At 54.4% G+C, this 25,846-nt stretch overlaps 12 protein-coding genes across 12 annotated transcripts; 6 read left to right on the plus strand and 6 right to left on the minus strand.

Annotated features, from left to right (window-relative positions):
- Positions 1-29: 29 nt before the first annotated feature.
- On the minus strand, positions 30-592 carry K452DRAFT_325763 (uncharacterized protein; the record flags this gene model as incomplete). Its single annotated transcript, XM_033544804.1, has 4 exons — positions 30-128; positions 189-259; positions 325-403; positions 479-592. The coding sequence occupies 4 exons, from the start codon at positions 590-592 to the stop codon at positions 30-32; spliced, it is 363 nt and encodes a 120-aa protein (XP_033399589.1).
- Positions 593-974: 382 nt separating this feature from the next.
- On the minus strand, positions 975-1,794 carry K452DRAFT_285917 (uncharacterized protein). The gene is made up of 3 exons (XM_033540189.1): positions 1,678-1,794; positions 1,406-1,615; positions 975-1,336 (listed from the first exon to the last, which is right to left on the minus strand). Exons 1-3 carry the CDS (start codon positions 1,752-1,754, stop codon positions 1,045-1,047), a joined length of 579 nt encoding a protein of 192 aa, XP_033399590.1. The 5' UTR covers positions 1,755-1,794; the 3' UTR covers positions 975-1,044.
- A 345-nt stretch (positions 1,795-2,139) lies between these two features.
- K452DRAFT_285920 (uncharacterized protein) lies at positions 2,140-3,446 on the plus strand. The gene is made up of 5 exons (XM_033540190.1): positions 2,140-2,253; positions 2,303-2,426; positions 2,492-2,798; positions 2,872-3,046; positions 3,109-3,446. Exons 1-5 carry the CDS (start codon positions 2,221-2,223, stop codon positions 3,346-3,348), a joined length of 879 nt encoding a protein of 292 aa, XP_033399591.1. The 5' UTR covers positions 2,140-2,220; the 3' UTR covers positions 3,349-3,446.
- Positions 3,447-3,661: 215 nt separating this feature from the next.
- On the plus strand, positions 3,662-4,293 carry K452DRAFT_285921 (uncharacterized protein). The gene has a single exon (XM_033540191.1). The coding sequence runs from the start codon at positions 3,839-3,841 to the stop codon at positions 4,121-4,123; it is 285 nt and encodes a 94-aa protein (XP_033399592.1). The 5' UTR covers positions 3,662-3,838; the 3' UTR covers positions 4,124-4,293.
- A 534-nt stretch (positions 4,294-4,827) lies between these two features.
- Positions 4,828-5,286, minus strand: K452DRAFT_224694 (uncharacterized protein; the record flags this gene model as incomplete). Its single annotated transcript, XM_033536705.1, has 2 exons — positions 4,828-5,013; positions 5,056-5,286. The coding sequence occupies 2 exons, from the start codon at positions 5,284-5,286 to the stop codon at positions 4,828-4,830; spliced, it is 417 nt and encodes a 138-aa protein (XP_033399593.1).
- Positions 5,287-5,672: 386 nt separating this feature from the next.
- K452DRAFT_357473 (uncharacterized protein) lies at positions 5,673-7,925 on the plus strand. Its single transcript, XM_033546120.1, has 5 exons — positions 5,673-5,982; positions 6,033-6,156; positions 6,213-6,303; positions 6,359-6,539; positions 6,593-7,925. Exons 1-5 carry the CDS (start codon positions 5,966-5,968, stop codon positions 7,440-7,442), a joined length of 1,263 nt encoding a protein of 420 aa, XP_033399594.1. The 5' UTR covers positions 5,673-5,965; the 3' UTR covers positions 7,443-7,925.
- Positions 7,926-8,025: 100 nt separating this feature from the next.
- On the plus strand, positions 8,026-9,299 carry K452DRAFT_247382 (uncharacterized protein). The gene is made up of 2 exons (XM_033538056.1): positions 8,026-8,558; positions 8,714-9,299. The coding sequence occupies exons 1-2, from the start codon at positions 8,303-8,305 to the stop codon at positions 9,256-9,258; spliced, it is 801 nt and encodes a 266-aa protein (XP_033399595.1). The 5' UTR covers positions 8,026-8,302; the 3' UTR covers positions 9,259-9,299.
- A 1,173-nt stretch (positions 9,300-10,472) lies between these two features.
- K452DRAFT_307237 (uncharacterized protein) lies at positions 10,473-12,250 on the minus strand (the record flags this gene model as incomplete). The annotated part of the gene is made up of 2 exons (XM_033543048.1): positions 10,473-11,166; positions 11,265-12,250. 2 exons carry the CDS (start codon positions 12,248-12,250, stop codon positions 10,473-10,475), a joined length of 1,680 nt encoding a protein of 559 aa, XP_033399596.1.
- A 2,005-nt stretch (positions 12,251-14,255) lies between these two features.
- Positions 14,256-15,969, minus strand: K452DRAFT_247383 (uncharacterized protein). The gene is made up of 3 exons (XM_033538057.1): positions 15,802-15,969; positions 15,427-15,733; positions 14,256-15,327 (listed from the first exon to the last, which is right to left on the minus strand). Exons 1-3 carry the CDS (start codon positions 15,928-15,930, stop codon positions 14,687-14,689), a joined length of 1,077 nt encoding a protein of 358 aa, XP_033399597.1. The 5' UTR covers positions 15,931-15,969; the 3' UTR covers positions 14,256-14,686.
- Positions 15,970-16,073: 104 nt separating this feature from the next.
- K452DRAFT_296852 (uncharacterized protein) lies at positions 16,074-17,629 on the plus strand (the record flags this gene model as incomplete). Its single annotated transcript, XM_033541955.1, has 3 exons — positions 16,074-16,132; positions 16,184-16,558; positions 16,618-17,629. 3 exons carry the CDS (start codon positions 16,074-16,076, stop codon positions 17,627-17,629), a joined length of 1,446 nt encoding a protein of 481 aa, XP_033399598.1.
- A 1,065-nt stretch (positions 17,630-18,694) lies between these two features.
- On the minus strand, positions 18,695-21,922 carry K452DRAFT_247389 (uncharacterized protein). The gene is made up of 11 exons (XM_033538058.1): positions 21,663-21,922; positions 21,591-21,616; positions 21,306-21,540; positions 21,036-21,255; positions 20,815-20,984; positions 20,642-20,765; positions 20,548-20,590; positions 20,144-20,498; positions 19,697-20,075; positions 19,497-19,624; positions 18,695-19,422 (listed from the first exon to the last, which is right to left on the minus strand). Exons 1-11 carry the CDS (start codon positions 21,828-21,830, stop codon positions 18,946-18,948), a joined length of 2,325 nt encoding a protein of 774 aa, XP_033399599.1. The 5' UTR covers positions 21,831-21,922; the 3' UTR covers positions 18,695-18,945.
- Positions 21,923-23,706: 1,784 nt separating this feature from the next.
- On the plus strand, positions 23,707-25,461 carry K452DRAFT_307241 (uncharacterized protein; the record flags this gene model as incomplete). The annotated part of the gene is made up of 1 exon (XM_033543049.1): positions 23,707-25,461. The coding sequence occupies one exon, from the start codon at positions 23,707-23,709 to the stop codon at positions 25,459-25,461; it is 1,755 nt and encodes a 584-aa protein (XP_033399600.1).
- Between the last annotated feature and the right edge of the window lie 385 nt (positions 25,462-25,846).

Genomic DNA, 25,846 nt, shown 5'->3' on the forward strand with positions numbered 1-25,846 from the left:
CCCCAATCCGTCAAACGCCCGCAACCGCCTCAGCGACCGTACTTTTGGAACTCCCAGTCGCGGTTGTCGAGCGGGCAGACTTGACGCGTCTTCAGCCAGCGGGAAATGCAGTGGAAGTGGAAGGCATGCTGTGGAATTGTATTAGCGGGTTGCAGATAGGCGGAGGAATGTAGGTAGGGTCATCGTACGTTGCAGATGCCCCAGGCGACGGTGCACTCTTCGCTAGCGGCGGAGGCCTGGTTAGCCTGGCACTCGATGCCTGCGCCTATAGTCAGCGGGTGTCTCAAGCCAATCCCATCGGTCCGGGCGTGGTGGTGGTCATACACAGGTCCATGATGTGGTTGCGGCAAATAGCGCAGTTGTCTACGACAATATCCCAGGCCCAAAGCGCGACGGCGTTCCACTGCAAGAGAGAGAGCCAGTCAGTCAGCCAGCCAGCTAGGCAGTTAACCGCTCATGTGCGGTGCCAGCAACGCACCTTCTTGACCTCGAACTTCTTCTTGCCGTCCCCGCTGGTGCCTTCGCCGGCCGCCTTGCCCGTCTTGGTCTTGGGGGCGCTGGCGGGCGCGTCCGTCATGTCGACATCGGCCATCGCGTGTGAGGTCGAAGGGGGGTGGGGTGGTGCGCGGCGTGGGTGCGTAGGTGCGTGGGTGCGTTGGGATGGCGGGAGGAAGCTCAAGCCGTGGTGTCGATAGCTCCGGTGCGTGTCGAGGAGGCCTGGCGGGCAGGCTGCCGTCATTAAACTCACTAGTCCGTTTGTGGTCGCCGCTAGCGGCTCTCCCCACCCCCGCTTGGGTCTCCGGGTAACGCCCCGGTTGGATGCTTGCTGCCGTGTGAAGACGCGTCTTTCACGAAATGCGTTTTTGTACTGCGTGCGATAAGCCGCTGAAAGTGGACTGACTAACTGCTAACCAAGTGTCACGTTTGGAGACAAAATTTACATTTGTTTCGTCGAAACGGCAATGGATTTTGTGGTCTCGATGCAAAAGGCGCCCTTGCTCCAGTTTAGGCATCTTATCTATTTAACTGTATACACATTTTCGCTTACTCTTCATCAACAAACAGACTCCAGTCCTTGACTTCAAAGGTCTCCAATATCTTCTGTCTGATCGTAATAGCATGCTCCATGAGCGGGCCCTGCTTCGCCGCAGCGAAATCAACCTCATCCTTTGGATACTCGCCCGGCACGTGAGGCACATTAATCGTGATAACGATATCAGTCTTCTTCTGCTCCAAGCGCAGCAGGATTAGCAGGATGCCAATAAAATCCGGCTGCGGCCCCCGCGCCGCGGTGTTCGGGTGCTGAGTGGCGATGAGTGTGTACGCGGGGAAGTTCCTGCAGGTGTGAGTCAAAAGTAACAGATTCCAGAGCAACCAGAGAGAAACGTTTCGGTGGCTAACTTACGGCATTTTGGTGAACTTCGCGGAGCCGGACTGCCAGAAGCTTGTCGCGTCGTTCGTGTCGCCCGCGATGTCGTGGAAGTGGAATTTTAACGCTTCTTCATCGTTGCTTGCCTGGGACGGGTCGAGCCGCTCCGTGATGTCGAAGACGATGCTTGCGAAGCCGTTGGCATCGAGGTAGACTTCCTGGTTGTCGGGGACTTGGCGGATGTCGCTATATGCATTGTTAGCAGTACTCTACTACATAGAGAGGGGAGAAAATTAGTCGTGACACACCTGACGTCTCCGAATCCTGCGGGGAGTTCCGCCGTTAAAGTGCCACCGTAAAGCTGGGTGGGGGTGAATGCAGCCATGGGTATTGATCTCGGGTTCGGATGTAATGCTTGAAGTTACAGTAGTAGTGCCGTATTGCAAAGATGGAGCTTAAAACAGGGTTTTGGCACACGGGCGGAACTTTTTGAAAGGCGCCAGGTAGGTGTCAGTAGTTAATTTTAATCTCTTTCTCATATAGTCTAGGACATCTGGATAACTAGACCACATTTACGTGGTTAGACAATTAAAAATTGGAGCATTTAAAAAAGAAAAATCCAGATATTAAAGTTCGTGAATCCTGCGAGTGTGACGATGGTGTTGCTGGCAGACCTCGGCGGTGAAGTCGTCGCATGTCCTTATCGATTAGGGAGCGAGCGTCAAGTGGGCTGGTGGCTGCGCCTTCGTAAACGCAATCAACAACTCAGACCAGCTTTCATCATACCCAGCCCTCGACCGCTTGATACCCCGACAATCCGAAGCTTTGCTTGAACCGCAACCAACACCAACATGGCGCAAGACCCCCGTGCACTACTGCAAAAGGTAGCTCCAGACCTTTGAACTGCTGGACGGGCGCTTATACTTTGCGCAGGCAGACAAGGCGATAGCCTCCGCAGGATCAGGTTTCAGCCTCTTCGGCGGGCGCACCGAAAAGTACGAGAATGCAGCGGAGCTGTACATCCAAGCAGCGAACGCATTCCGGCTGCAGAAGCAGGGTAAGCGCAAGACTCAACCTTGCACGGCAGGACGAGCAGTCGCGCTGAGAAAACGGGTACAACAGCCAAAGAGGCCGGTCTGGCATTCGAGCGCGCGGCGGCGATACAGCAGAACAACCTGAATGAGCCGGACGACGCGGCCAATACGCTCACCGAGGCGTTCAAGACGTACAAGAAGACGGACCCAGAGGACGCGGCTCGCTGCCTCGACTCCGCTATCAACCACTACACCATGAAGGGCAACTTCCGGCGCGCGGCGACGTGGAAGCAGAATCTGGCGGAGCTGTACGAGGTCGAGGTTGGGGACCAGAAGCGCTCGATGGAAGCGTATGAGGTGGCTGCGGGGTGGTACGAGAACGACAATGCGGAAGCGTGAGTAGTCGAGCCAGCCACAATGGCTGTTGTCGTTGCTTTGGAAGCGCGCATGGCTGACGCGGTATTGCAGATTGGCGAACAAGCTGTACTTGAAGGTGGCAGACCTCGCCGCGTTGGAGGGCGACTACTACAAGGCGATTGAGAACTTCGAGCGCGTCGCCAAGTCGAGCATTAACAACAACCTGATGAAGTGGTCGGTCAAGGAATACCTGCTCAAGTCAGGCATCTGCCACTTGGCAACCAACGTAAGCAATGGCCGCATTCAAACATGGAAAAGCACGACCATAGTTAACATTAACGTTGACAGGACATGGTGGGCTGCAACCGTGCGCTGGAGAGCTACCGTGACCTCGACCACACGTTCGGGTCGACGCGGGAAAACCAGCTGCTCACGGACCTGGCCGAGGCCGTCGACGCAGGCGACCAGGAAATGTTCTCCGAGAAGCTGTTCCAGTTCGACCAGATGTCCAAGCTGGACAAGTGGAAGACGACGCTGCTCCTGCGCGTCAAGAGCGGCATCGAGGAGAAGGGCGAAGACTTTTCGTAGACTATCGATACCATTTAGCCAGCAAAAAGACAGGCGGTTTTCAAGCAGGGATTGGATATTGCTTGTCAGTACTATAAAGTTTACCTTTCTTTGGCGAGCATTGAGCAGTGGTGCGACCAGTGTGGTGAGATATATGCAATTGACTATAGCCGAATCCTACTACTGCACCTCGCTCGAATGAACTGCTGACTCAACGCCAAGTTCGGGAGCTCTTCCATCTGAAGTCGAACGACCTGCGCAGATTGTATAGCCTAGACCACTACTACGCGATCGCGTACACCATCTGATTGGTTATCCGCACTGCAGGTACATCCGCGCCCTGCCCTGGAGCCTGGTATACGAGGTGGGCAACAAAGTGCAACCACAACCACTTGCAACGTGACCCTCCTCTCTCCAGAACAAAGGTATAAAAAGACAAGACAGAGCACAAAACCAACCACCACCCAGCACTCCACACCAACGAACCCCACGCTCCAAACCCACCACCAAAATGCACCCCAAACCCCTCCTCATAACCGCGCTTGCGCTCCTGACCCCCCACGCCGCATCAGCAGCCTGCGCCTCACCCAACGGCTGCTTCGAGCTCAGCGCCATCGAGGTCTTCGAGCCGAGCAGCAGGCCCGGCCACATCATCCGCCGCTTTGGGTTCGAGGTCCTGGAGACGGGCTTTTCGGCTGATAACGGGACGACGCGCTGCGAGGCGCAGTGGAGCCGGTTGGTGAGCGCGGGATACCCGCAGAGCTATGTATGTGTGCCCGGGGCTGGGTGGGGTTGAGGGGCGAGGGGCGAGGGGTGAGGGGTGAGAATTGACTGTGTGGCTTGCTAATGTGGGTGTTGTGGCGTAGACGCCTTGCGAGGACGATACGTGGAGTTGGTATATTTCTCGCTGGGAGAACTACAAGGATTTGGATGTGGAGTTGAGGCATGTGTATGAGGAGGTGGAGAACGGGTGAGTGGTTTTTTTTTTTTTTTTTTTTTTTTTTTTTGGCTTCTTGTGTTAGGTTGGTTTGGGCTTATGCGTTCGTTTTTAGGGAGACGGTGGTGCGTACGAAGCTGGCGCGCGCGACTGTCCTCGGGGATAATTTTAGGTGCGATTATACGGTTGTGGGGGAGACGACTTGTTGGGGGAACCAGGGGATGGAGGTGCCGGTTTATGAGGCCTCGACGGCTTGAGAGGGTGTGCGATTGGGTGCTGGACTCGAGTTCTGCGCGCCAATTGAGGTGGGGTGGACGTGTATATGTTCTTTAGTTCAAAACAAGCTTGTCTAGAGGACTCTTGCTGATGTGTGCGCTTGTTGTATGAATTTTGTATTCAACTTAGTATGAAGTACATATAAACAATTCCTCCGTGCTACCCGGAGATAGGACCGTACCTCGCTATGCATCCCAGCCTCGAGCCCACCTACAACCCCATCAATTGGCAGGTTCTGCCCTGGTATCAACATGCTCGCCTCTTGTATTCAAAACACCCCAATTCCGTCACGACTTTTCTTCCTGCTCATTATTCCTGCTCCTCCGGGCCCTCACACTCTCCACGATGACCGTCTTCGGAACCGCGCGCTCCTTTCCCTCGAAGCCCAGAATCTGCCCAACTAGTCCTCCTGGCTTGGGCACGGGACACTCTCTCATCGGGCGGCCATTGACAAAATCCGCGTCACTATCCGCCTCGGAAGTACATCCCGTGGCCGGCGAGTAACCTTGCTTCACTGCCAGCTGGTTCTGGCTCGACTCGGCGCCATCAGAATCAATGGCGCTATTTCTTCTGCGCCTGCGACGCTGGCCCGGTTCGATGTCGTTCGCGCCCGCGTCGGCAAAGGCGCGCGCAGGGACGGGGCATGGCAGGATGTGTGGTAGGCCGACGACGAAGAACGAGACAAGCAGCGTGCCGGTGAAGAGAGACACGGTTTGGCGGGACCGCGGATGCAGCGTGGGCGGCATTGTACGGGTCGCGACGGCGGGGCAGAAGGCTGGTTTTGGTGGCTGGGCGGAAAGGTTTATTGTGACTGTGGCATTGGAGGGCTGTTGGACAGGCGTCAGCGGAAGCTGGCAGGGCAATTGGGCATTCTTGGGAGGTAGTACAGGGCGATGCAGAGCTCGGCGATGCTCGAGCTTTTGCGGGGAGCGGAGGATGTTGCGGGTGCTGTGGTGTGAGAGGAAAGCGGGCTGCGGGCTGCTGCGGGCTGACGGAGGAGCTTCGTAGCTGGGTGGAGCTGATTTCTGGCTCGCTAATTGGCTAGCCTGCCCTTGTGGCGCCCGTCAGCCGCATCTCGTCCATCCTTTCGCGATTCGCGACGCCCGCACCAAGCACTACTTCACGCTCCATCTCTCAAGACTCCAGCCCTCCTCGCACCTTTGTGCTCGGCCCCTTTTCTGGGCTGCTCTGATCGCACGGGCTCCGTCTCTCTGCTGCAATACCTTCCGCTTCGTTAGCGCTTCGAGAGCCGGCCGGTCGCGTCTCGTCAATCTCAGCGCCACCTCGCCCCAAAGATCCTCGTACATACATTTCACCCGGACGCGCTTCGTGCACTACCCACGCGTCATTGACGTCGCGACCGATCAAACCCCCGGATCCCACCTTCTGAAACCTTCCGAGCCCCACAGCGCACCATATCCGAAAATGAGCGATCTTGACCAGTATGACGCACCGCGCGACGCGAACGGGCGAACGCTGATCTCGTCTCCAGAGCGATCGCCCAGCTGCGCGCATGTCGACCGATCCCCGAAACACAGGTCCGCGAACTGTGCTACAAGGCCAGAGAGCTGCTCATAGAGGAGGGAAATGTGGTGGGCGTGGATGCGCCGGTAACGGTAGGAGTTGGCTCAAACCCCGCTGAAGCGACAAAGCTGATCCGAGGCTTGCGCAGATATGTGGTGATATCCATGGCCAGTTCCATGACCTGATGGAGCTGTTCAGAGTGGGTGGCGATGTGCCGGATACGAACTACCTGTTCATGGGTAAGACGCTATTGGTAAACTCGCGGTGAATGCTCGTTAACACTACAGTATATAGGCGACTTTGTCGACAGAGGATTCTACTCTCTCGAGTCGTTCTTGCTCTTGCTCTGCCTCAAAGTGCGCTATCCTGACAGGATCACACTTATCCGTGGAAACCACGAGTCGCGGCAGATCACCACCGTTTATGGCTTTTACGACGAATGTCTGAGGAAATACGGAAGCGCAAATGTGTGGAGGTATGTGGTGGTTTCGGTCCTTTATCGAGGCCACGATGCTGATGACAGTCCAGATACTGCTGTGAAGTCTTCGACTACCTCGCCTTAGGAGCCCTTGTCTCTGGAGCCGCTACCAATCTTCAACCAACAGCCTCCCCCTATGCCGATGGTAGCACTCAAGGCGTGCCCGAAGACCAGGATATCGAGATAGAGATTCTCAACTCCAACAACGAAGTCATCAACAGCTTCCCCCGCGCCTCTCGCATGTCCTCCCCCTCCGGTACCCTCGGAAACCCCGATTCCTCGCCTATACTTGACGCGCCTGCTCGCACAGGACCGGCAGGTACCGGCGCTACCTCATCGAGTTCCGGGTCGACTGGCAATCCTGGAGGGGCAGTGCTTTGCGTGCACGGTGGCCTCTCCCCCCTCATCGACACTATCGACAAAATCCGGTTGTTGGACCGCAAGCAAGAAGTGCCCCACGAAGGCGCGATGTGCGACCTGCTATGGTCAGACCCGGACGAAATCGACGGATGGGGACTTTCACCGCGCGGAGCAGGCTTCCTGTTCGGCGCCGACATTGTCAAATGTTTCAACCACAAGAACGACCTCAGCCTGATTGCGCGCGCACACCAACTCGTCATGGAAGGCTTCAAGGAGATGTTCGACAACAGCATCGTGACGGTGTGGAGCGCGCCCAACTACTGCTACCGGTGCGGCAACGTGGCCGCGATCCTAGAGCTCGGGGAGGACGGGACCAACGGCGGATACGTGCCGCGCAACAACGGCGACGCGGGGCGGTCCAGGGGCCTGTCGGAGTGCAACAGAGACGGGCCTGGCCGGCGGTATCGCGTCTTCGAGGCGGCGCCACAGGACAGCAGGGGCATGCCCGCGAAGAAGCCGGTCGCGGACTATTTCTTGTAAACAGCAGGGCGGGGAGGACTTACTAGTGTGCATTACGTTGTGCTCGACAAAATACCCTTTTTGGCCGGCGAGGCGCGACTGGGACTTGCGCTTTTTTTCGCTTTTGCTTTTGCTTTTGTATACAAGCCGGATATGTATGCGGATGGCGTATTGGGGCTCTCTTTTTTTGATTCTGAAATGATATATGGTAGCACGGATGGGTAGTCACTGGTCATGGGTGCAGGTGTATGTTGTTGGTGCGGGTTAGGGTAGGTAGGTGTATTGCATGGTTGGGCCGTGGTAGCGGAGCTCAACTGGCTAGGTACTTCGTACAGTCGAGACTGGCTACGAGATTGTGACGGGAGAAATCTACCTTGCCTAACCACTAAAAGCGGCGCTGAGGGCAGGAGCGCACTCCAGCGCCTCTGGAAGGGGAAGGTTGATGTGCTGCAACCCCGCGCTCCCGCCCTCCCCCAATCACCCTCCCTGTCGCCCGGCACGCCCCGTCACGACCCACCCTTGTCGTCGGAGCGGCTCGGCCCGCAGAGCCAGCTGTGGCTGCGGGTTGCGGGGCTGGTAACGTCATTGTCGTCGCACCTTTGCCCCTCCCGTTGGCGCTGCTCGCTGCTTTCAAATCACGGCCGTTGAATAATCAAACAGTGCTGCATGCGTTGCGTTTTACTCATCTCGATCACGACATCGGGTGCGTATAAATAGGTGCTGCCAGGCGGAGGTGCTTCCTGCTTGCACTGCATTGCAACCCCACGCAATTGCTTTTCTCTGCACCAAGCAACCTCAACTACCTACACTTACAGACACCAACACACATTCGACCCCTACCGAGAGAACCAGCACACAGCACACAGCCAAGCAAGCAAAACATGTCGCAGCACATCCTCCTCCTCGGCGGGCATGGCAAGGTCGCGCAGCTGCTGACGCCGCTGCTGCTGGGCCGCTCGTACGCCGTCACGTCGCTGATCCGGGACCCGGCGCAGGCGGCCGCGATCGAGAAGCTGGGCGAGGGCCAGCCGGGGAAGCTGAATGTGCTGGTAAGGAGCTTGGAGGCGGTGAGGAGTGAGAGTGATGCGAAGAGCGTTCTGGAGGAGGTGCAACCGAGTTGGGTCGTTTGGAGCGCGGGTATGTTGGGCTTTTTGCTTTTCATTTCGTTTCTTTTTTCTTTTCTTTTTCCTTTTCCTTTCTTTTTTATAAATCTTGTTTTTGGGGCTTGGTTATGTGCTTGTTGGAGAGGAGGAGGTCTGCAGAGCCCTACCTATGCTAACACCCCACCACAGGCGCCGGCGGCAAAGGCGGCTCCGACCGTACCTACGCCATCGACCGCGACGCCGCCAAGCACTTCATCAAAGCCACGACCTCGACGCCCAGCATCAGCGCCTTCGTCATGATATCGTACCTAGGCTCGCGGCGCGCCAAGCCGGCCTGGTGGTCCGACGCCGAGTGGGCGCACGCGCAGCACACGAACACGGAGGTGCTGCCGCACTACGCGGAAGCCAAGATCGCCGCGGACGAGTACCTGGCGGCGATGGCGGCGAAGCGCGGCCAAGGGTTCCGCGGCATTTGTCTCCGGCCCGGCAACCTGACGCTCGAGAAGGCGGGAGCCGTTCAGTTGGGCAGGACAAAGGGCAGTGGCGGGAAGGTGTCAAGGGAGGCGGTCGCGCAGACTACCCTCGCGGTTCTGGAGAGTGCGTATAGGGGCGGGTGGCTGGATCTGCTGGATGGGGAGGAGGAGGTGGGGGCGGCGGCGGAGAGGGTCGCGAGGGAGGATGTCAATGCTTTTGAGGGCGAGGACTGGGAGCGCATTCGTAAGCTTGCGGATTAGTGTCTGACGTCTGTGAGTGCGGTTGCGGCTTGGGGCTGCTGGAACCGGTTTGCTGGGTGGTTTAAAGCGCTTAATGAAAATATTGGTATTAAGACCGGGTTGCAATTCTTTCTGCAATACAGAGCAGCCGTGAGCGTATTACTCCTCAGCCGCCTGCCTGTACTGTTTTCTTTTCGGGAAGTTACTTTTCTTGGAAGGTCGTGCACATGTTCGATTCCTTCTTCAGCTACCTAACCATGCACCAGTCGAACGGTCTGTCATTACTTGTTAGTGCATTGCCTCCTATACGCTTACCTACCTAATAAACCTATACGCAAAGCGCTTCGGACAAAAACAATAAGACGCAAAATAGCATGATAGGAACTAAACACGCCTCCTCAGCCTCGCTCCCCCTCCTATTCCAGTTGGAGTCAATAGTGTGGTTTGTGTTTTGCGGTTGTTGTTCTCGTATATATAGCACCTATGTCTTGTCTTGGCACCGAGCTACCTAATGTTTCCCGCGTCAACGTATCTAAACAGCTTCTAGATAAGCGACCTTGCGCTTCCTTCTGCTGGGCTGGTAGGTGTGCGTGCGCACGGAAGTGCGGTGGAAGGCGGTGTTGGGACTGAGGGTTGGGTGGTTGGGGTCTGGCGCGGGTTTGTGTCTAGTTAGTGCAGTCCTGGCGTTTGGATAAGTGGTTGTGGGTGAGTACGCGTGGTTCTGTAGACTGTGTCTTCTTTGTGCAAAGCGGGTGTGAGTGCGATGTTCTAAGTCTTGGGGTAAGGGATCTGGTGGTGGTAAGGCATTGTTTTATGACGACTCTGCTTGGAGGTTTTGGTTTCTTGGTTTTTTGAAAATCGTAGTCATTGTGCGGTTTTTATGAGGGTTTTATTAAAGATATAGTGTTTAGTTCTGATGCTATTCGTACAGTTGATTTTCTTTGCTGAACTGATTTCCTCTGCCAACCAATTTCGTCCTGCTAGCCAATTTATCCTGCTAAACCAAATTCCCATACCGAATAAACTTTCCACACCGAACCAATTTCGTCCTGCTGACTTCAAGAAGATGCCTTGGAAGAGGCATCGCAGCCTTGTAGGCCAGTGACGATTCCTAGTCCTCATCCCTCGCTAGTCACATTCTGTACCCCTATATAATACATGATTCTTTAGAGTGAAGTATCGCTCATTTATGTTGGTGTTGCCACATAACATTTTCTGCGTCAGTGATGCCGAGTTCAAGTGCCACCTTCACGACCATCAAACTCGTCCACGTTCTGAGTATCAGTTGTAGCCTGTGGCGTGTCGTCCGCATCGTATGTGTCGGATGTAGACTTCTTCCATGGCACTGGCTCACCATCATCAAGGCCAATCTTGAAACTTGCCAGTCCAATGGAGTTGTCGGTAGAGATAATGAGGCTTTCTCCCCCAACGGCCGGTACCGATACGAAGCTGGCCCATTCCAGGCTTGCAGACTCGACTGTGATGGTGTTGAGAAATTCGTGGAATCTGGCTGTCTCTATCTCTGTGTCCGACGGTTCTTGATCTTCAACTTCTTCTTCGTCACTGTCTTGAGAGTCGTTGTATTCGTTTGCAATCGTGTCTTGAAAGTCCTCGTGTTCCATGTAAAGGTTCTTCCATGGGTGGTATTTAGTCCTCCTATAAGGGGGACGCATACCCATGAAGAATTTTGTCTCATGGCGTGTTCCTTCTTCCTTGTTGGCTTGAAGAGCTTCCTTCGCAATATCTGCGGCTGGCTTGAGTTTTTCCGTAAGGTCCTTTTGTAGGCACTGGAAGGGCTCCTGATGGTGATTGTTAGGGCAATCATGTTGACCGAGAAGTCTAAGGTACTCGTCGTCTCCGAAAATGGATATATCCGGTGGTGACTTGGATCCATGCGCGACAAGTAGCTTGCAGGTTGTCTTGAACTCCCTGACCGGAATGTTAGCTAAATAAATATAAACAAAAGTGGGATGTGACACTTGTTGCAAATATAACCATTGCAATCGTAAAAGAATGTTCGAACAAACCACTCATTATAGATAGATCGAGCAATCCATTTGCACTTTCCGTCTTGTTTCTTCAAGCTCTCGACAACCTTAATGTCATCAGTATAAACGTAGTCTGGTCCACGATCCATTATCTGATATCCGATAGAGCGTAGTTGGTTAATGGCGTGCTGGATGGTAGACATGATCTCTTCCCGCTCCCCAAGAAGAGACAGTATCAGCTTCTTGTGGTCGAAGACATCGTAATCAAGCGGGTTTCCGACATCCCAATCGCCCAATCCGTACCCGCCCATTGGCGAGGGCCCCCAGTGTCCTGAGAAGACGACATGCTTGAGTGCGTCGTCATATATGCATTCGCAACGCAGCTTCGCTGCTAGTCCAAGATAAAAGAGAGGTTTCCAAGCTACATCTTCCCAGAGGCCCTGAATGTCAAGAAGAGTCTCTGTGATAGCTGGTCTCACGATATCGAGCATTCCGTAAAACTCAGCATAAGCGGTGACGTCTGCCATGCATCTGATTGCGGATTCCGGGTCGGGCGTGAAGTCCAAGTTGACGTAGAGACCATATAGAAGGCGGAACAAGGCTTTATGGGCGTTTACGGCTTGCTGTGTAGACTTATCAGGCCAGCTTATAAGGTCTTCGCGCCTAGAAAGTCCGGCAGTATATTCGGACATGTGAAATGGAAGACCAAAGAAGTACTCAGTAAACTGAAAGCTGGTCTGATCGTTTGCGCATCGAAGGAGTAAGGCGCTAGTGTCCTCAGTTAGAGCGAGAACGTATTGCCAAACGGTGATTGAGGGCTCATTGCCAGATTGCTGCGGTTGAGGAACAGGCAGTTCCACGAAAGGTCGTCCCCAGCGCCCGTTGAGTGTTGGTTCGAAGTATATGAATTGTTTCAGCAAGGATGAATGGAGCAAGAGGGTATCTTCAGGTCTTTCCGACAACCTGATGATCACATCACCCCGCTCTAGCCGGAGGGATGGCACGTCCAACATTTTAGGTGACATGTTGCTTGAAGGATTTCGAGGCTTTCTTTGGCATTACTTATCCAAAGGCTTGGTCGATGGTGTGGTAAAAGAGGTTGTATGAAGAGAAGAGTCGCAGTCGGGTGTACGCCCGAGAAGCGAGAAAGAAGGTGGAAGGTGTGCGGAAAAACTCAAGGGAGAGGAGGGAGGTACTTATATAGGCATAACAATAGAAACCTTTACCATTACCAAGCCCAGTTAGTATTAAAGTGACCAGCATTAGGTGCATGTGCGAGAATCAGTGAGTGAACAGAAACAAAGGCCACTAACCACGTATGACATCTCATGCCCCTTCTATAACATGACTTCCTACCGGGGCCCTGCCCAGCTGAGTAGGGCGGTAGTGGGAGGTGTTCAAAGAAGCTGAGATGGGTGACTGGGTTATCTAATACGGCAAAGGCAGTCACTGTTTGTTAAAGTCGACGTGGATACCTCAAATCTCTTAGCAGCTTGCGTGTCTTAACACCACGTGCGAACAATTGCTTGCTAAAAAAACCACCATTGCTTGACTTAGGGGTACCTTGACGATGCAAACAACCATGTAGTCACCATGCCGCAGCCAACGCTTCCAGAACAGCTAATACAGGAGCCACTGGCCCGCCAACACAGACCCTCTGTCCGCCTCAGTGCCCCATCCCCCACACAACAGCCACCGTAGCCATGCCACCTCCACCTTAATTTAACCGTGCTCTTCTCAGCTAGTGCATACCCACAAAACACAACACCAAGCCAAGCCAGCAGTAAACCAAAAAAAGCAAATAAACAAGAACCACTCCCTATTAAAACACCCACACCCTCTTCCCCATCCGCCGTCCTCTATCACTGTCATCTCTGTCCCCGCTAACCAACTTTCCCACCCGAAAGAACTGCCTCTAGCATCGATACCTACGCGCCTGGGTAATTACCAAAGTAGCTTAGTCGTTTCTCGCTGCGCGCCTAAACATATTCCTGCCTGCGCTGCCGTTGTAGAGCAGGGAGCAGAGGCTGCGGGAGCAGCTGTAATGCTGTAGTGCAGGACGTGGAGGCTGTGCCTTTACATTACTGCATGACACTCCCGTGCCGTAACGGTTGGGGATAGCATTGCAGGCGTGCGAATCGCAGTTAGATAGAGAGAAGACATTAAATGCGCTCCACAGCCTCGCTCATGCATACACCACACCCTCCCAAACCCGCAACCCAAACCCTCTTGCTTGACTGCCGCAAAGGCGTCGCTGTCCTCGTCGTCCTCGTTGACTTATGTATTGTTCGGACGCATGCATTATTTGCCTTGCAGACAAGACTCACACTCGGTCCCGTGTAGCAAGGCGTGAGGACCTCAAGCCCATCATCTCCAGCAACGTATGAAGTACATGCATACCCTAGCGCTAGGACGCGGGCAGTGGTTCGAAGCAGTGTCTACGTCGTGCTAGGTAGGTAGGTATTTAAGGTAAGCGATTGAGCAGTGCTTGCACTGTACCTATCACACCCAGTCCATTGCCCTAACCATCTCGCACCAACCCCGCCTAGACGTACGCAATTCCCAACCCCCACCCACCCACGCAGCACCCCGCCCGCCCAACCCGACTCCAATGCTGAGTACTACCGCGGTCTTTCTCTCAACAATACAACGCATTCCCACCCACTCAACAACCCAGCACAACACCTACCTACGAGCATCACGCCTTTCCCACTCGCCAACCCAGCCGACAACGCGCCGAAGCTGTTGATGGTGAGTACCATCACGCAACAGCGGCACTCATAGTCATCGTCCGTCGGCAGCGTAGCTACCAAACTTTCAACGACAACAATCCCCATCACGCAGAGCAAAGACCCTGGCAACCCCATCCATTAAAACTGCCCAAACCGTCCACTCGGTTTTCAAGAGCAGCAACGCCATCGCACACCTTTTCATGGAGGCCTAGTCTGGATCGGTGACCGAATCGGAAATGCTTCTTCGGACAGAGGACGGACGGGTGCCTGGTACGCACTCAGATGCACCCGAGGTCTTGTCCTTGTCCTTGTCCTTGATTTGGCGCTTGTAGGGAATGTGTGTATGGTTTATTTTAGCCGTGTCTAAGACCACCGCTCGCTCTGTGGGGTGGCTTGTGTTGTGTGTTGTATTGCCTCCCTACCTACCTATATCCCCTGTCTTGACTACCAGCACGCTCTGCACTTGCGCAGCTTTGTGTGGTGGAGCCAGAGCTTGTGAGATATCAGAGAGCATGGACGTGGAAGCGGAATGAGCAATCGAACAAGTAAAGCGTTGGACTGTCGCGTACTAAACCGTAATCTCTTACATGCCAACGTTTCTCGCGTCTTCATGGTCAAGCCGCGTGGACCTTACACGCACGCCGCTGCCGCTGCTGTCGCCGAGGCATCCATTCATCCGCAAACGCCATTTCCTTTTCCCTCGGCACCCATCACTCTCACCACGCCGCACTACCACCGCCGTCCACCTCTCCCCCTGCCGCCAAACCCGCCCTGAGGCCCAAATCCCCCTCCGCCACCAAACCCGCCCCCCTGCTGCGCAGCCGGGCCCTGCGGCGCGCCAGGCATGCCCCCCGGCATCCCCTGCATGCCCTGCATGAACGTCTCGAAGCTCAGCTGGCTGGGATCCGTGATGCCCTGCGCCATCATCTGCTGCATCATGTGCTGCATCATATCGTCGTTCATAGGCGGCATACCCGGCATACCAGCCGGCATAGCGGCGCCAGGGCCGCCAGCAGCGCCCATGCCGCCCGTCTGCGCGGCCGGGCCCGTCGGCGCGCCAGGAACTCCCGGGCCCCCGCCTGCGCCGCCGTTGCCGCCGCCACCACCGCCGCCACCCCCGCCGCTGTTGCTCCCGCCTGAGGGGCCCGTTGGTAGCCCCGGCATTCCTGGCATTGGCGGCATGCCTGGCATCCCGCCCCCGAACATCATTTCGAATTTCGCGTTTTCGGCCTTTTGCTCTTTGAGTGCCGCCGCCATATTCGCTTGGCGTAGGCAGTACGTCGTCCATGTGAATTCGTCGAAGCCGTAGTTGAAGTAGTCGGATTGGTCGGCGCCGGGGCGGCGCCAGGGCTTGTCGTGCTCGGCGAGGTCTGCGGGGGTAGGTAGGGCGTTAGCGTGACTGTCTGGCTTGCTTGAAGGAGAGAGAGAGAGAGAGAGAGAGAGAGAGAAAGAAAGGAACAGAGGCATACCAGCGTCAATGTCGACCTCGGTGATGGGCTTGCCCGCGGGCTCAAACACGGGCGTCGCGTTCACGTCGATGTTCGAGGTGCGGACTTCGGGGTAGCTGGAGCCAGGCTTCTGCGGCTCAGCGGGCTGGGCGCCGCCTTTGGCCGGGGCGGCGGGCGCGTGCGGCTGCGCGTGCGCCTTGGACGCGGTGTCGGTGGAGGCGGCACGGGCGGGCTCGGTCTTGAAGCTGGTGTTGAAGCTGGAGCCGGCGCCGCGGGGCGCGGGTTCCGGCGCGGGCGCGTCTTTGCGCTCGGTGATGATGTCGATGTCCTGCGCGCGCGTGTTAGTGGGTCGAAGGTGCAATTGGGCCCGGGTAGGTAGGTCTCGTGGAAGCTCACAGAGTCGTCGCTCTCTTCCTCTTCCTCTTCGCCCTCCTCTAGCGACTCGTCCATCTTCTCGTCCTTGACCGGCTCGGCCTTGGTGGTCGGGGCGGTGTCATCGCCGTAGAAATCGTCGTCCTCCTCCATGATTGTGTGTGGTGAGTGAGTGTATGCGGGCAACGAAGGTTGTTGTGGTAGATCGTGTCTTGACTCGCGCGCAAGCTAAGCTACCTACACCACTGTCCATCCTCCGACCGACCGCAGCTTTTTGCCCGCCAAGCACCGCAATCATGTCGTTTGGCAAGTCTGGCGGCCTGAGCATCAACACGGGCGGCGCAAACTCGCCCTTGTAAGCCCGCCCAAAGCTGCAAATCTATCTACCTACTGACACTTTCTCCAGCGGCGGCGCGACCTCCCAGCCCGCGAGCGGCGGCCTGTTTGGCGCGTCCACGTCGACTCCCGCCTCGTCGCAGCCCCAGTCGGGCGGCGGCCTCTTCGGCGGAGCCCTAAACAAACCCGCGACTCAAACGGGCGGCAGCCTGTTTGGCGGCTCGACGCCCGCATCCAGCGCAGGAGGAGGAGGAGGAGGAGGGCTTTTCGGGTCTAGCACGGCGACGGCATCGTCGCAGCCACAGCAGTCGGGCTCATTGTTCGGTGGCGCGCTGGGACAAAACACGCAGCAACAGCAACAGCAGCAGCAGCCGCAGCAGAGCGGAAGCTTGTTCGGCAATGCGGGCCAAACGCAGCAGCAGCAATCTTCGACGCCTTCTTTGTTGTGAGTCTGGGCTCCTGCAGGTGCGACAAAGGCGCGGCTTGGCTAACAAACAAAAACAGCGGCAGCAGCACCACGACCCAAACGCAGCAGCAGCCTTCACTCTTCGGCTCCTCGACGACAACCTCGCAGCAGCCCCAGACCGGTGGCGGTCTCTTCGGCAGCTCCATGAATACCAACCAGCAGCAGCAGCAGCAGCAGCAGCAGCAGCAGCAAGGCGGCCTCTTCGGCAGCAGCACCGCCCAGCCCGCCAATGCCTCGACCAACACGGTGCCGGGCGTGCGCATCGACCTGAGCAACATCCGCGGCTCGACGCGCTTCAACGACCTGCACGAAGACCTGCAGAAGCAGATCGAGCAGATGGACGCGCTGATCCAGCAGCAAATCAGCCACCACGACCAGTGCGCCGCCTTCATCGACGGCCGTATGAAGGAGAACCTGGCCTACGTGCCCGCCGACGTCGACTTCATCGCCAGCAAGACCGAAACCGTCGAGACGGCGCTCGACAACGACAGCCGCGCCATCGCCGCGCTCAAGGAAACGTTCAAGCACGACGCCGAAAACGCGCGCATCACGTTCCGGGTGCTAGAGAACCTCAAGTTGCCCACGCAATTCCACTACACAGGCTCGATGTGGACGCCAGCCGCGACAAGCGCAGCCGCGCGCTCCGCCGCCGCAGGCAAAGACAGCGACCTCGACGCCGCGACCAGCGACGAGGGCAACACGGACCTAGTGGCGTTTTTCCAAGCGCAGGCGACGGCGCTCGACGGCACGCTGGACACGCAGGCGCGCCTGCTCGCCGAGATCGAGCAGCACCTGCGCACCGTCGAGGCCAGCACCATGCACCAGACGCAGGAGCTGCTGGCGCGGCGCGGCGGCGGCGGCCCCAACGGCGAGGCAGACGCCCCGGCTGCAGTCGGCGGCTCCAGACTCCGTGACCTGGCGCTCTTGTTTGCGGAGATTCAGCGCGCGATTCTGAATGAGGCGGCCAAGGTTGGTGATTGTAGGGAGAAGGTCGTCGAGACGACTATGGGGATTGGGGGCGCGGCGACGCCGGGGTCGCTGAGGCGTTAGGGTGGGGTGCGGTGGTGTGCGGTGCAAAACGGGGAAGGGAGAACGAGGATTGCGTGAGGGCATGTAGGTAGCGGAATTGTTTGTCGAATGGACGGATGCTTGGTGGGAAATGGCAGCGTAGACAGTCTGCTGCAGACGGGAAAACAGGCTTACAGGCTGATAGGAGTAGGCGTTTAGTACTTGTATAATACGTACACTGACACGCATGCGCTTGTGTGCACACTCGTGTTGATGTCTATACTGTATGTACGACTGTGCGTGTAGGGCCTGGTTTGGGCTGGGATGGTTGGGTTGGTCTGGTTTGGTTGGGTTGGTCTGATTTGGTAGGATTAGGTTGGGTAGGATCCGGTTGGAGTGGGCTGGGGTGGAGCGGAGCGGTGGTGGCGGTATGAGGGGCGGCGCGGCTCTCGCCTACGCGTTGCTGATGGCAGGCGAATTGTGGACGACGTGGTGGGTATATGCTTAGGTAAGTGCTTGCTTGCTTGCTTGATTGATTGATCGGGGCTTCCATACGTGATGTGTGGTACGGGTATGTACGTGGTGTGTGGTGTGGGGTTCCGGGTAGGAGTGATGGGGAGTGGGAGACGCGAGGGAAGACGCGAGGGAAGGGGAGAGGCTATGTACATAGGTACGTGTTTGGGCTCCCTTTTGCGGCGGGGGGGCGGGGAGGGGTGAGAGGCTTGGGGGCTTGGAGTGTTGATGCCAAAACCTAGTCGACGTCGGGTATGTAGCAGCACCCGTCCTGTCCCCGCTGGCCGAAGTCGCATCCTTCAACAACGTCACGCATGTTTTCCACGGTCCACACCTTCGGCCTCGAGGCACGCAATGCCAGCGGCGAGGAAGTGCGAGGGCTGGGATCTCGAGTGTGTGTGTGTTTCGTAGCCTGGTGGTGAGGCTGTGTGCCAGTGCGTAGTATTGGTCGTGCGTGATGCTGATGGTGTTCATTTGATTTTTCTGTCATCTGTTTAGGTATGCTGGTTCCTGGGTGCGCTTTGCAGGAAGCTGTTCAGGGGGCGAAGCCGGGGTCTGTACGCTGGTCCCGCTTGTTTTCTCACTTCCTTTTATCCCTGGTCTGAGAAATGAGCCGTGGTAGGCGACCTTGGGTTAATTAGATTTCTGTGGTTGTTTAGACGCTGCGAGGCCGTATACTCGACAGTGACTCAACAATGCCGCATTTTCGTACGTATCTCAACAAACCACTCCTAAACCACATTGTCCAAACTTCCCGTCCCCCTAAAGTCCATTTTTCATTCTTCCTCCCTCTCCCAGTCCTCTCTCTACCTCTTCCTTCCCCTCCCTCACCACCAACACCCCAACTACACCTCCCTCACAAACCCCACCTCGACAACCCTTTCCACCGGAACGTCCATCTTCGCGACCTTTGCGCGCGAGTTCTCCCTCATCCAGACAAACACGCTCAGCACCGCGTATTTAACCCACGCCATGCGCCCCGTACCCGGCACGAGGCGCAGCTGCTCTTTGCCGACTATGTAGATTGTTTGCGTGGAGTAAGCGCGAGTCAGGGCTGCTAGACGACTATTTATGGTCGCAACGGGCGGTGCTTCCTCTTCGATTTCCTGAGTGGCGGAAGGGGTGTTGGAGTGAGAAGGGTCAGAGGGGCTAGAGGCCGTGGCAGTGGCGCCAGCGCGCACGATGGCGCCGCGCAGCTGCTCGTACACGAGCGCGCCGAGGTCCGCGTTGATGGGGTGGTCGTTGTAGCCGTGGCGGATGGTGAGGCGGTAGCACGAGGGGTGGGCAGTGCGAGCCACGGCGTAGCGGTCTGCTTCTGGGACCTGAAGGACGAGAGAGAGGTTAGAAGAGGAGACGTTGTGGTGGCTCAGTAGAGGAAGAAAGCAGGCGTGCGTACGTGCGGAACGTGCAGTGCGCGCAGGTGTAGGAACACGAGCACGTCGTGCTGCGCTTCGAATTTGCGGAGGAACTCCTCGTAGACGGTGGGGACTTTGTCGCCGGCTTTATCGAAGAAGATGCCGAGGCCTGGGTTGTGGTTCGTGTTAGTGCCTTATAGTAAAAAAATAAATAAATAGCAGAACAGGTATGTGCACTTGCCTTTGATGGTGTAGATTTCGCCACCCCCGTATCTTCCATGCAACCGCGCTTTGCCGTCCGCGTCTCGCAGTACGAGGTCCTTCAGGCTCAGTGGGTTCCTGTCTTCGGCAGCCCATTGCTGTTCTTTTCCATAGCGCCACAGGATGAAGACGCAAGCGAGGATGATGGCGAGGACGAAGGTGAACCAGGCTCCATCGATGAATTTTGTGGCTGCTGAGGAGAGGAATAGGCCGTCGAGTGTAGCGAAGATAATCCACGCGGGAAGCACAAGGTACCAGGGTTTCCGCCAGACGATCAAGGCGACGAGGGCAACGAGGCAGGTGGTGATAAACGTGACGAGGATGACGCAGAAGCCGTAGGCGTGACCCAGCTTTGTTGTCTGAGGAGATGATTAGTATTGCGTAGCTATTCGACTTTTGCAGTAACAGTGGCCTTTTTAGAACGTACGTTGTTGTATACAGCAGTGACGATAATCGTGCCAATCATCATCAGCCAATTCGCCATCGGGATGTAGACCTGTCCGTGAAACTTTTCACTGGTATACACCATCTTGATCTGTGGGAAGTAGCTGGTGTTCATGACCTGGCACAGCAGCTGAAAAGCGCTGGTGATGAGGGCCTGAGAAGCAACGATAGCGGCAAGGATGGAGAGGACTAGCGAAGGATAAAACATGCCTGGCGGTACGCTCTCGAAAAACGGGTTCGAAATTGCTCCGCGGTTCTGGAAAATATAGGCGGCTTGCCCAATATAAGCGAGCAGAAGGCAGGGGTATGTGAGGCAGAGCCATGAAATCTGAATGGCCCTGTTTGTGTCAACACCTATCGTAAATTCTAAAGACAATAGAGTCTTACTTCCTGGAAAATGCGCCAATGTCTGCAAATAGAGCCTCAACACCTTTCCCAATTATTAGTATTATGTCTTTTCATCATTGGATCGTAAACGAACCAGTAAATGCAAGCAGGATTCCACCAAGGGAAAGCCATCCGTCGGTTTTGTTGCGGACCATGAACGCGCCGGCAAAATACGGCGAGAACGCTTTCAGGACAGTCCAGTCATACTGCGCAAGGTTCTGAATACAATAAGCATCAACTCCTCCTCTTGTTGGCTTTGCTACTCACATAGATTCCAAAAGATAGGTTGAAGAGTAACCATAAGATAACGACAGGCGCGAAGAAGTTGGCAAGCCTTGAAATACCAAGTGGCTGGAGCGTGAAGAGTAAGACAAGAATGGCACAAGAAACGCCGACAATGACGTCGGTTCCCAGACCATCGTTTACAACTTTGAGGCCTGTTAATGTGAGCATAGTCTAGTCGGTTGTTGGAAATAAAGCGCCTATACCTTGAACAGCTCCAAGCACCGATTGTGCGGGAGTCAGAACGCTGTCTGCCAGGATAAGACTGACACCGAATACAGCTAGAGCTTTGAGGATTCCGTGCATAAAACGATTGTCCTCCAAAAATGTCCTCACTGAAAGGTTGCCAGGCGGTAATACGTCCGCTCCGTATCTTTGAAGCCTCTGCATGTTCTTTTTCTTGGGATCTGTCTTGGATATGTGACACTGAGGGAAGTGAGTTCCTGTTTTGATCGAAGAGATAAGTACACACTTACATAGCGCGAAAGCAAACTGTATATGGCAAATGTGCCGCCTTCGCCTTCATCGTCGGCATGGAGTACGATGAGGACATACTTGACGGTGACGAACAATGTCATAGCCCATATTATCAGTGATAATGCGCCGAGAAGATCTTCGTGCGAAGGCTCGGAAGAGAACGTGGATGAGTAAACGTAAAGCGGACTGGTTCCGATATCCCCATAGATGACGCCTGTAGACTGGTATGCCAACCTGAAAAATTCAGCTGTTGTTCAAAAGTTTTCCCAAGAAGAGGAGCTCACCAGAGGAGGGTCCAACCTTTGAACACCTTCTGAACTCAGTTACGAACGAGAGCATTAGGTAGCCGGACGAACCTGTCGATGTTTGAAATCTCTTTCTTGCACACCAACACTCTCTTCCTCATACTCAATGTCAATGTCTTTTTCATTCAATTCTGCAGCTCCGTCATCGTAAATGTTGCGCTTCTTTAGCTGCGTATCATATGGTCGCTTGGAGAGATTGGCTTTAGGTGCCTCTGCCATGTCAGCGGAGGAAACTAAATGAACGTGAAAGGAGCTGCCTTCGAAAAGTGCGTGATTCCAGCTGTGAGTTGAATCGGTAAGGCAAAGAGATATTTGAGTGAAGCGGATGCTTACTTCTCTCCGGGAGCCTGGTCTATAAGCTACAGAATAAACCGGTAGCACGAAGGAGGCTGCTCGTGGTCAGACTGCTGTGTCCAGTTGGACAAGCTGCCGAAACACACTGTCCCCCACGCTACGCTCAAGGCACAGCCTCGTCGCTACGACGAATACGCCGTGAGCGGCGAGATAATGATATCCGCACATTGGCGAAAAGCCTCAATGGACGCGGTGAAAAAGATAAGGTGTCCCACGCTGCGGATTGGAGGATAAATCGCGCAGCAGGCACTGTAGGCCAGTTCCGGAAGATTAAACGACGGCAGCAGCAGCGGGCGATCGCCGTGCCATGCGACGTTATCGCACTGTGGCTATGCTGCACCCCGCTCTTGTAGCCAGGCTCTTGGATTGCTGTGTAACATTCTGCTCCCGAGTTCGTGGGAATTGCCCGGTTCCCGGCTTTTACGCACGCGCTATCCAAACACCTGTTAGTTTCTGCGAGTGGCCGCTGGCGGAGCCGTGGATGCGGGTCGCAATCATGAGATTCCAGATGTAGGTGTTGTTCCAGCAGGCTGGTGCATGCGTGGGCTGGTCGTGCGGAGTGCAGAGTGCGGAGATCTTGTTGCTATGCATCTGCGCGTAATACGGTCAGATCAAGGCTTGATCGGCACGCTTCCCTGCACTTTGCATAATGGTTATTTGATCCAATGACGTTGCTGGCAGTGCTGATGAGTTGTTGCCTGCAACATTGTTCTGCCTATTGAACTTGTTTTCATTGTAAGACTGCGTGGGAGAAAGCACACTGTACGAATTATGCTAGGAAATTGCTGACATGCAAACACATCAATCTCCCTAGAATGAAAGTTGGTGGTTATTCCGGGTAGGAGAAATGTGTCAAGAACCAGGCTCAAGCTTCGGTTGTATTACATACGCCGTCACTACAACTTCTCTAATTTAAACGAGACCTCTATCGTTCCGCTGCGCCAGAAATTTTCTATCACGTCGTAGTATGTGGCACTAAGGCGGATAGAAGTTCTGTGTTGGCGAATCAGTGTCCCTAGCATTAGCCATTCCATAAAGAGTAAACGTGATATGAGTGTTGAACAAGGTTGCTCTAGTTAACATATTATCCAGAATCAACATATGTTGATCACAGCTTCGTAAGCAATAGCTTCCCACGTGGTGTCGTCACACTTGCGAATTGATTGCTGGAGTTTTTTTAAGTATAGTACACGTGTACTAACATTTACAGCGTACAAAAAGAGAAGCTAACGTCGTTCACCTACGAACGAGTTTCACCGTTCAGCGAGCGCACCAGTCAAAGTGCGTCCTTGTTTGGTGAATGACCCCCCTCAGTGACATCAAAACACGTAAATCACCGCCAAATCAATACCTTCAGGAGCCCATCTGATTGGTGCGCTTGCTGCTACGTTTACTGCAGCTGCTGACGTATCCTTAGTCCCAAGGCTTGATATGTTAATGCTATACTCTCCATGTGAAACTAGTGGCAAGCAGTATCTTAGCGCCAATTCCAAGGACAGATAAGTACCCTCTTTCGCTTCGCTCAACTCCAACCTGCAAATTTCCTCACCTTCCTGGGTAACCAAACACCCACGGCCTTACTGGAAGCGCAAATCAACCCGCATATTATAAGCCTCACAGTTCCAGCACCCATTCTCAAGCCCTTTCGGAGTATCTGCCAACCTTATCCTGCGGACTCTGTCAAACCATCGGAGGCACGTAAATATCCAGACTACTTATATTCTGAGGCTCAGCAATAAACATGCCCCGCCGGGCGCTTGACAAGATGACACCGCTTCGGAAAAAGCAAACCTTAAGGAAGCGAGCTTCGATTAGACACGAATCGACCCCGGAAGAAGACTTTGAAGAAGAATTCGGAGCATACATAAGGAGAGTGGACTTACAACAGAACTCTCAACTAGCATCCTTCCGATTGGAACGAGGTGATGTCATTCTCAGACTTTCACACAGAGCCGATGATACCTTACTGGTACATTCGGAAGTCCTCAGACAATTTCCTTATTTCAATGCCACGCTAAGCGGGCGCTGGGGAGAGCCCATGGCACAGTTGACATTACCAACCGAAGCTTCCACAATGAACGTCTGGCAATACAGTCTTATAATCACCAAGGAAAGGCCTATCGTCTTTTTTCTTCAATGCCACACAGAATCGCCGGTTGAGATTGAAGTTCATAGGCATCCACGGCTTCGATATGACGATGATCTGTACCCTGTCGACTTCCTTTTCTACATGTCAGAGTATGCCATCGGCTACTTCGAACGTGAACATCCAAACGGTCAGAAACAACATCTGGGTTCTCTTCAAATACAAGCTATAAATGCTCATAAGATGCTACTACGCCTACTCTATGGCCTTTACGTTGATATGGACTCTGTTTATACTCCCGGAATTGCAATCGAAATTTTTGCAGATGTAGTAGCATACTCCGAATTCTATGGAATGCTTGACGTCGTGGCACCGGCGATTACTGAAGTCCTTCTTAACACCCACGGTCTGTGGAAGGACGTGGCAGAAGAGCCCCTCTTCCACCTTACACTAGCAGCGAAGTTACACTGCGAGTGTCTCTACGACGATGCTCTTAAACACTTGATTTCTATTGATAAGATGTGGCCTCTTGAGCCAAACAACGCACTCAGTCATCATTTTGGCTCTTTCTCCGGCCATCTCAATTATGATGTCTTCGACTTCAAACGGATGGAGAAGTATTTCCTCAAGAAGAAACTCGACCTCCAGAATAACATGCGGAGATACATAGATGACCTACGCAGTATCGGAAGCACCATAAAACCTCCTTTCCCCGCATACGATAATTGGAACACCGAGATTACAAAGAGCTTGAGAAAGAGAGATGGCAAATGCCGATGGGTCGCTCGTTCGATATACAACGAGTGGTTTGTCAGAAACTTCTCTTATTGGGGTGGAGACGATGAGCGGTTCAACGAGCATTTCAAAGCTGCCTGCGAGCAAATCATCAAGTATGGATCTCAAGTACCGCCGGATATCACTATATTTGGAAATCGCGAATATCTCATGCTACTCGGCCAGCACGACTGTCCTATCAACCATCGCCGGGATCCGTTCCTCTGCCTGAAGCAGGAACTTACCAGACTACTACTTCAGGCTGCGGAGGTAGTAGAAAGCACCATACCATACCGGAACTACTTTCAGCACTCGGCGCATTACGAAACCAAGTATTTTACTGGCTTCTCTCATTGGGACAAGGACCATTACTACCCCTGGAAGAGACCTTTCACAGGCCTTGAAACAGACGAAGACCAGCAGTACTCTTACGAATGGGATATGGCCGAGACGCAAAAGGAAAATTCCAAATTCCGCTCGGTTTTGGATACAGTTCAGATCAAGTCAGCAAGCCTGGAGTGGACAAGATTTGTCTCTGTGCCAGAAGTTGCGGGAAACGAACTAATTCTCTCGGCGCATAACTCTCTCGGACTGGTGACTCTGGAACTTGATCATGGTGATGGATTACTGCCATGAGACAAGCCCCATGTTGAGACTCCTGAAGCACGAAGTGGCACTGAGTGATATTTGGTTCCAGAGAACTAATTATCAGCGAACAATGTATTATAAAGAACATGGCTTTTGGGAGCAAGGTGTTGGGGTATCAACGTCTTACAAGGACGCACACTGATACGCCACAATATGCATGCATAGCGTGAGCATGCCCGATGGGTATCGCCGATAGCCTTGTTGTACTATCTGCCTTTGCGTATGGTAGATACGTGCCTAGGTACGGTAGGCGAGTTACACGTTGGATTTGGTAAGGCTTGCTTACCTTGTAGGTAGTTCTTAACTTAGTTTTGCGCTGGCAGCTAGTAGAAAACGAAAAAAAAAAAAAAATTAAAAATTCACAAACACTTAA

This window comes from Aplosporella prunicola (assembly GCF_010093885.1).
Source record: "Aplosporella prunicola CBS 121167 unplaced genomic scaffold K452scaffold_8, whole genome shotgun sequence".
Classification (NCBI taxonomy): Eukaryota; Fungi; Ascomycota; class Dothideomycetes; order Botryosphaeriales; family Aplosporellaceae; genus Aplosporella; species Aplosporella prunicola.

What these genes read in the sequence shown, in the direction of transcription:
- K452DRAFT_247389 (XM_033538058.1), bottom strand. Translation starts at nt 21,830, where the DNA reads ATGGCAGAGGCACCTAAAGCCAATCTCTCCAAGCGACCATATGATACG. An exon ending in ATTGGCGCATTTTCCAGGAA is followed by an intron (nt 20,499 to 20,547) that starts GTAAGACTCTAT and finishes TGACACAAACAG; the next exon opens with GGCCATTCAGATTTCATGGC. An exon ending in GCGCACTGCACGTTCCGCAC is followed by an intron (nt 19,423 to 19,496) that starts GTACGCACGCCT and finishes CTCGTCCTTCAG; the next exon opens with GTCCCAGAAGCAGACCGCTA.
- K452DRAFT_285917 (XM_033540189.1), bottom strand. Translation starts at nt 1,754, where the DNA reads ATGGCTGCATTCACCCCCACCCAGCTTTACGGTGGCACTTTAACGGCG. An exon ending in GCAGGATTCGGAGACGTCAG is followed by an intron (nt 1,616 to 1,677) that starts GTGTGTCACGAC and finishes CAATGCATATAG; the next exon opens with CGACATCCGCCAAGTCCCCG. An exon ending in GCGAAGTTCACCAAAATGCC is followed by an intron (nt 1,337 to 1,405) that starts GTAAGTTAGCCA and finishes TCACACCTGCAG; the next exon opens with GAACTTCCCCGCGTACACAC.
- K452DRAFT_357473 (XM_033546120.1), top strand. An exon ending in GCGTGGATGCGCCGGTAACG is followed by an intron (nt 6,157 to 6,212) that starts GTAGGAGTTGGC and finishes AGGCTTGCGCAG; the next exon opens with ATATGTGGTGATATCCATGG. An exon ending in GGAAGCGCAAATGTGTGGAG is followed by an intron (nt 6,540 to 6,592) that starts GTATGTGGTGGT and finishes ATGACAGTCCAG; the next exon opens with ATACTGCTGTGAAGTCTTCG.
- K452DRAFT_247382 (XM_033538056.1), top strand. Translation starts at nt 8,303, where the DNA reads ATGTCGCAGCACATCCTCCTCCTCGGCGGGCATGGCAAGGTCGCGCAG. An exon ending in TTGGGTCGTTTGGAGCGCGG is followed by an intron (nt 8,559 to 8,713) that starts GTATGTTGGGCT and finishes ACCCCACCACAG; the next exon opens with GCGCCGGCGGCAAAGGCGGC.
- K452DRAFT_285920 (XM_033540190.1), top strand. Translation starts at nt 2,221, where the DNA reads ATGGCGCAAGACCCCCGTGCACTACTGCAAAAG. An exon ending in GAGAACGACAATGCGGAAGC is followed by an intron (nt 2,799 to 2,871) that starts GTGAGTAGTCGA and finishes GCGGTATTGCAG; the next exon opens with ATTGGCGAACAAGCTGTACT. An exon ending in TCTGCCACTTGGCAACCAAC is followed by an intron (nt 3,047 to 3,108) that starts GTAAGCAATGGC and finishes TAACGTTGACAG; the next exon opens with GACATGGTGGGCTGCAACCG.
- K452DRAFT_285921 (XM_033540191.1), top strand. Translation starts at nt 3,839, where the DNA reads ATGCACCCCAAACCCCTCCTCATAACCGCGCTTGCGCTCCTGACCCCC.
- K452DRAFT_247383 (XM_033538057.1), bottom strand. Translation starts at nt 15,930, where the DNA reads ATGGAGGAGGACGACGATTTCTACGGCGATGACACCGCCCCGACCACC. An exon ending in AGGAAGAGAGCGACGACTCT is followed by an intron (nt 15,734 to 15,801) that starts GTGAGCTTCCAC and finishes ACGCGCGCGCAG; the next exon opens with GACATCGACATCATCACCGA. An exon ending in CGAGGTCGACATTGACGCTG is followed by an intron (nt 15,328 to 15,426) that starts GTATGCCTCTGT and finishes CTACCCCCGCAG; the next exon opens with ACCTCGCCGAGCACGACAAG.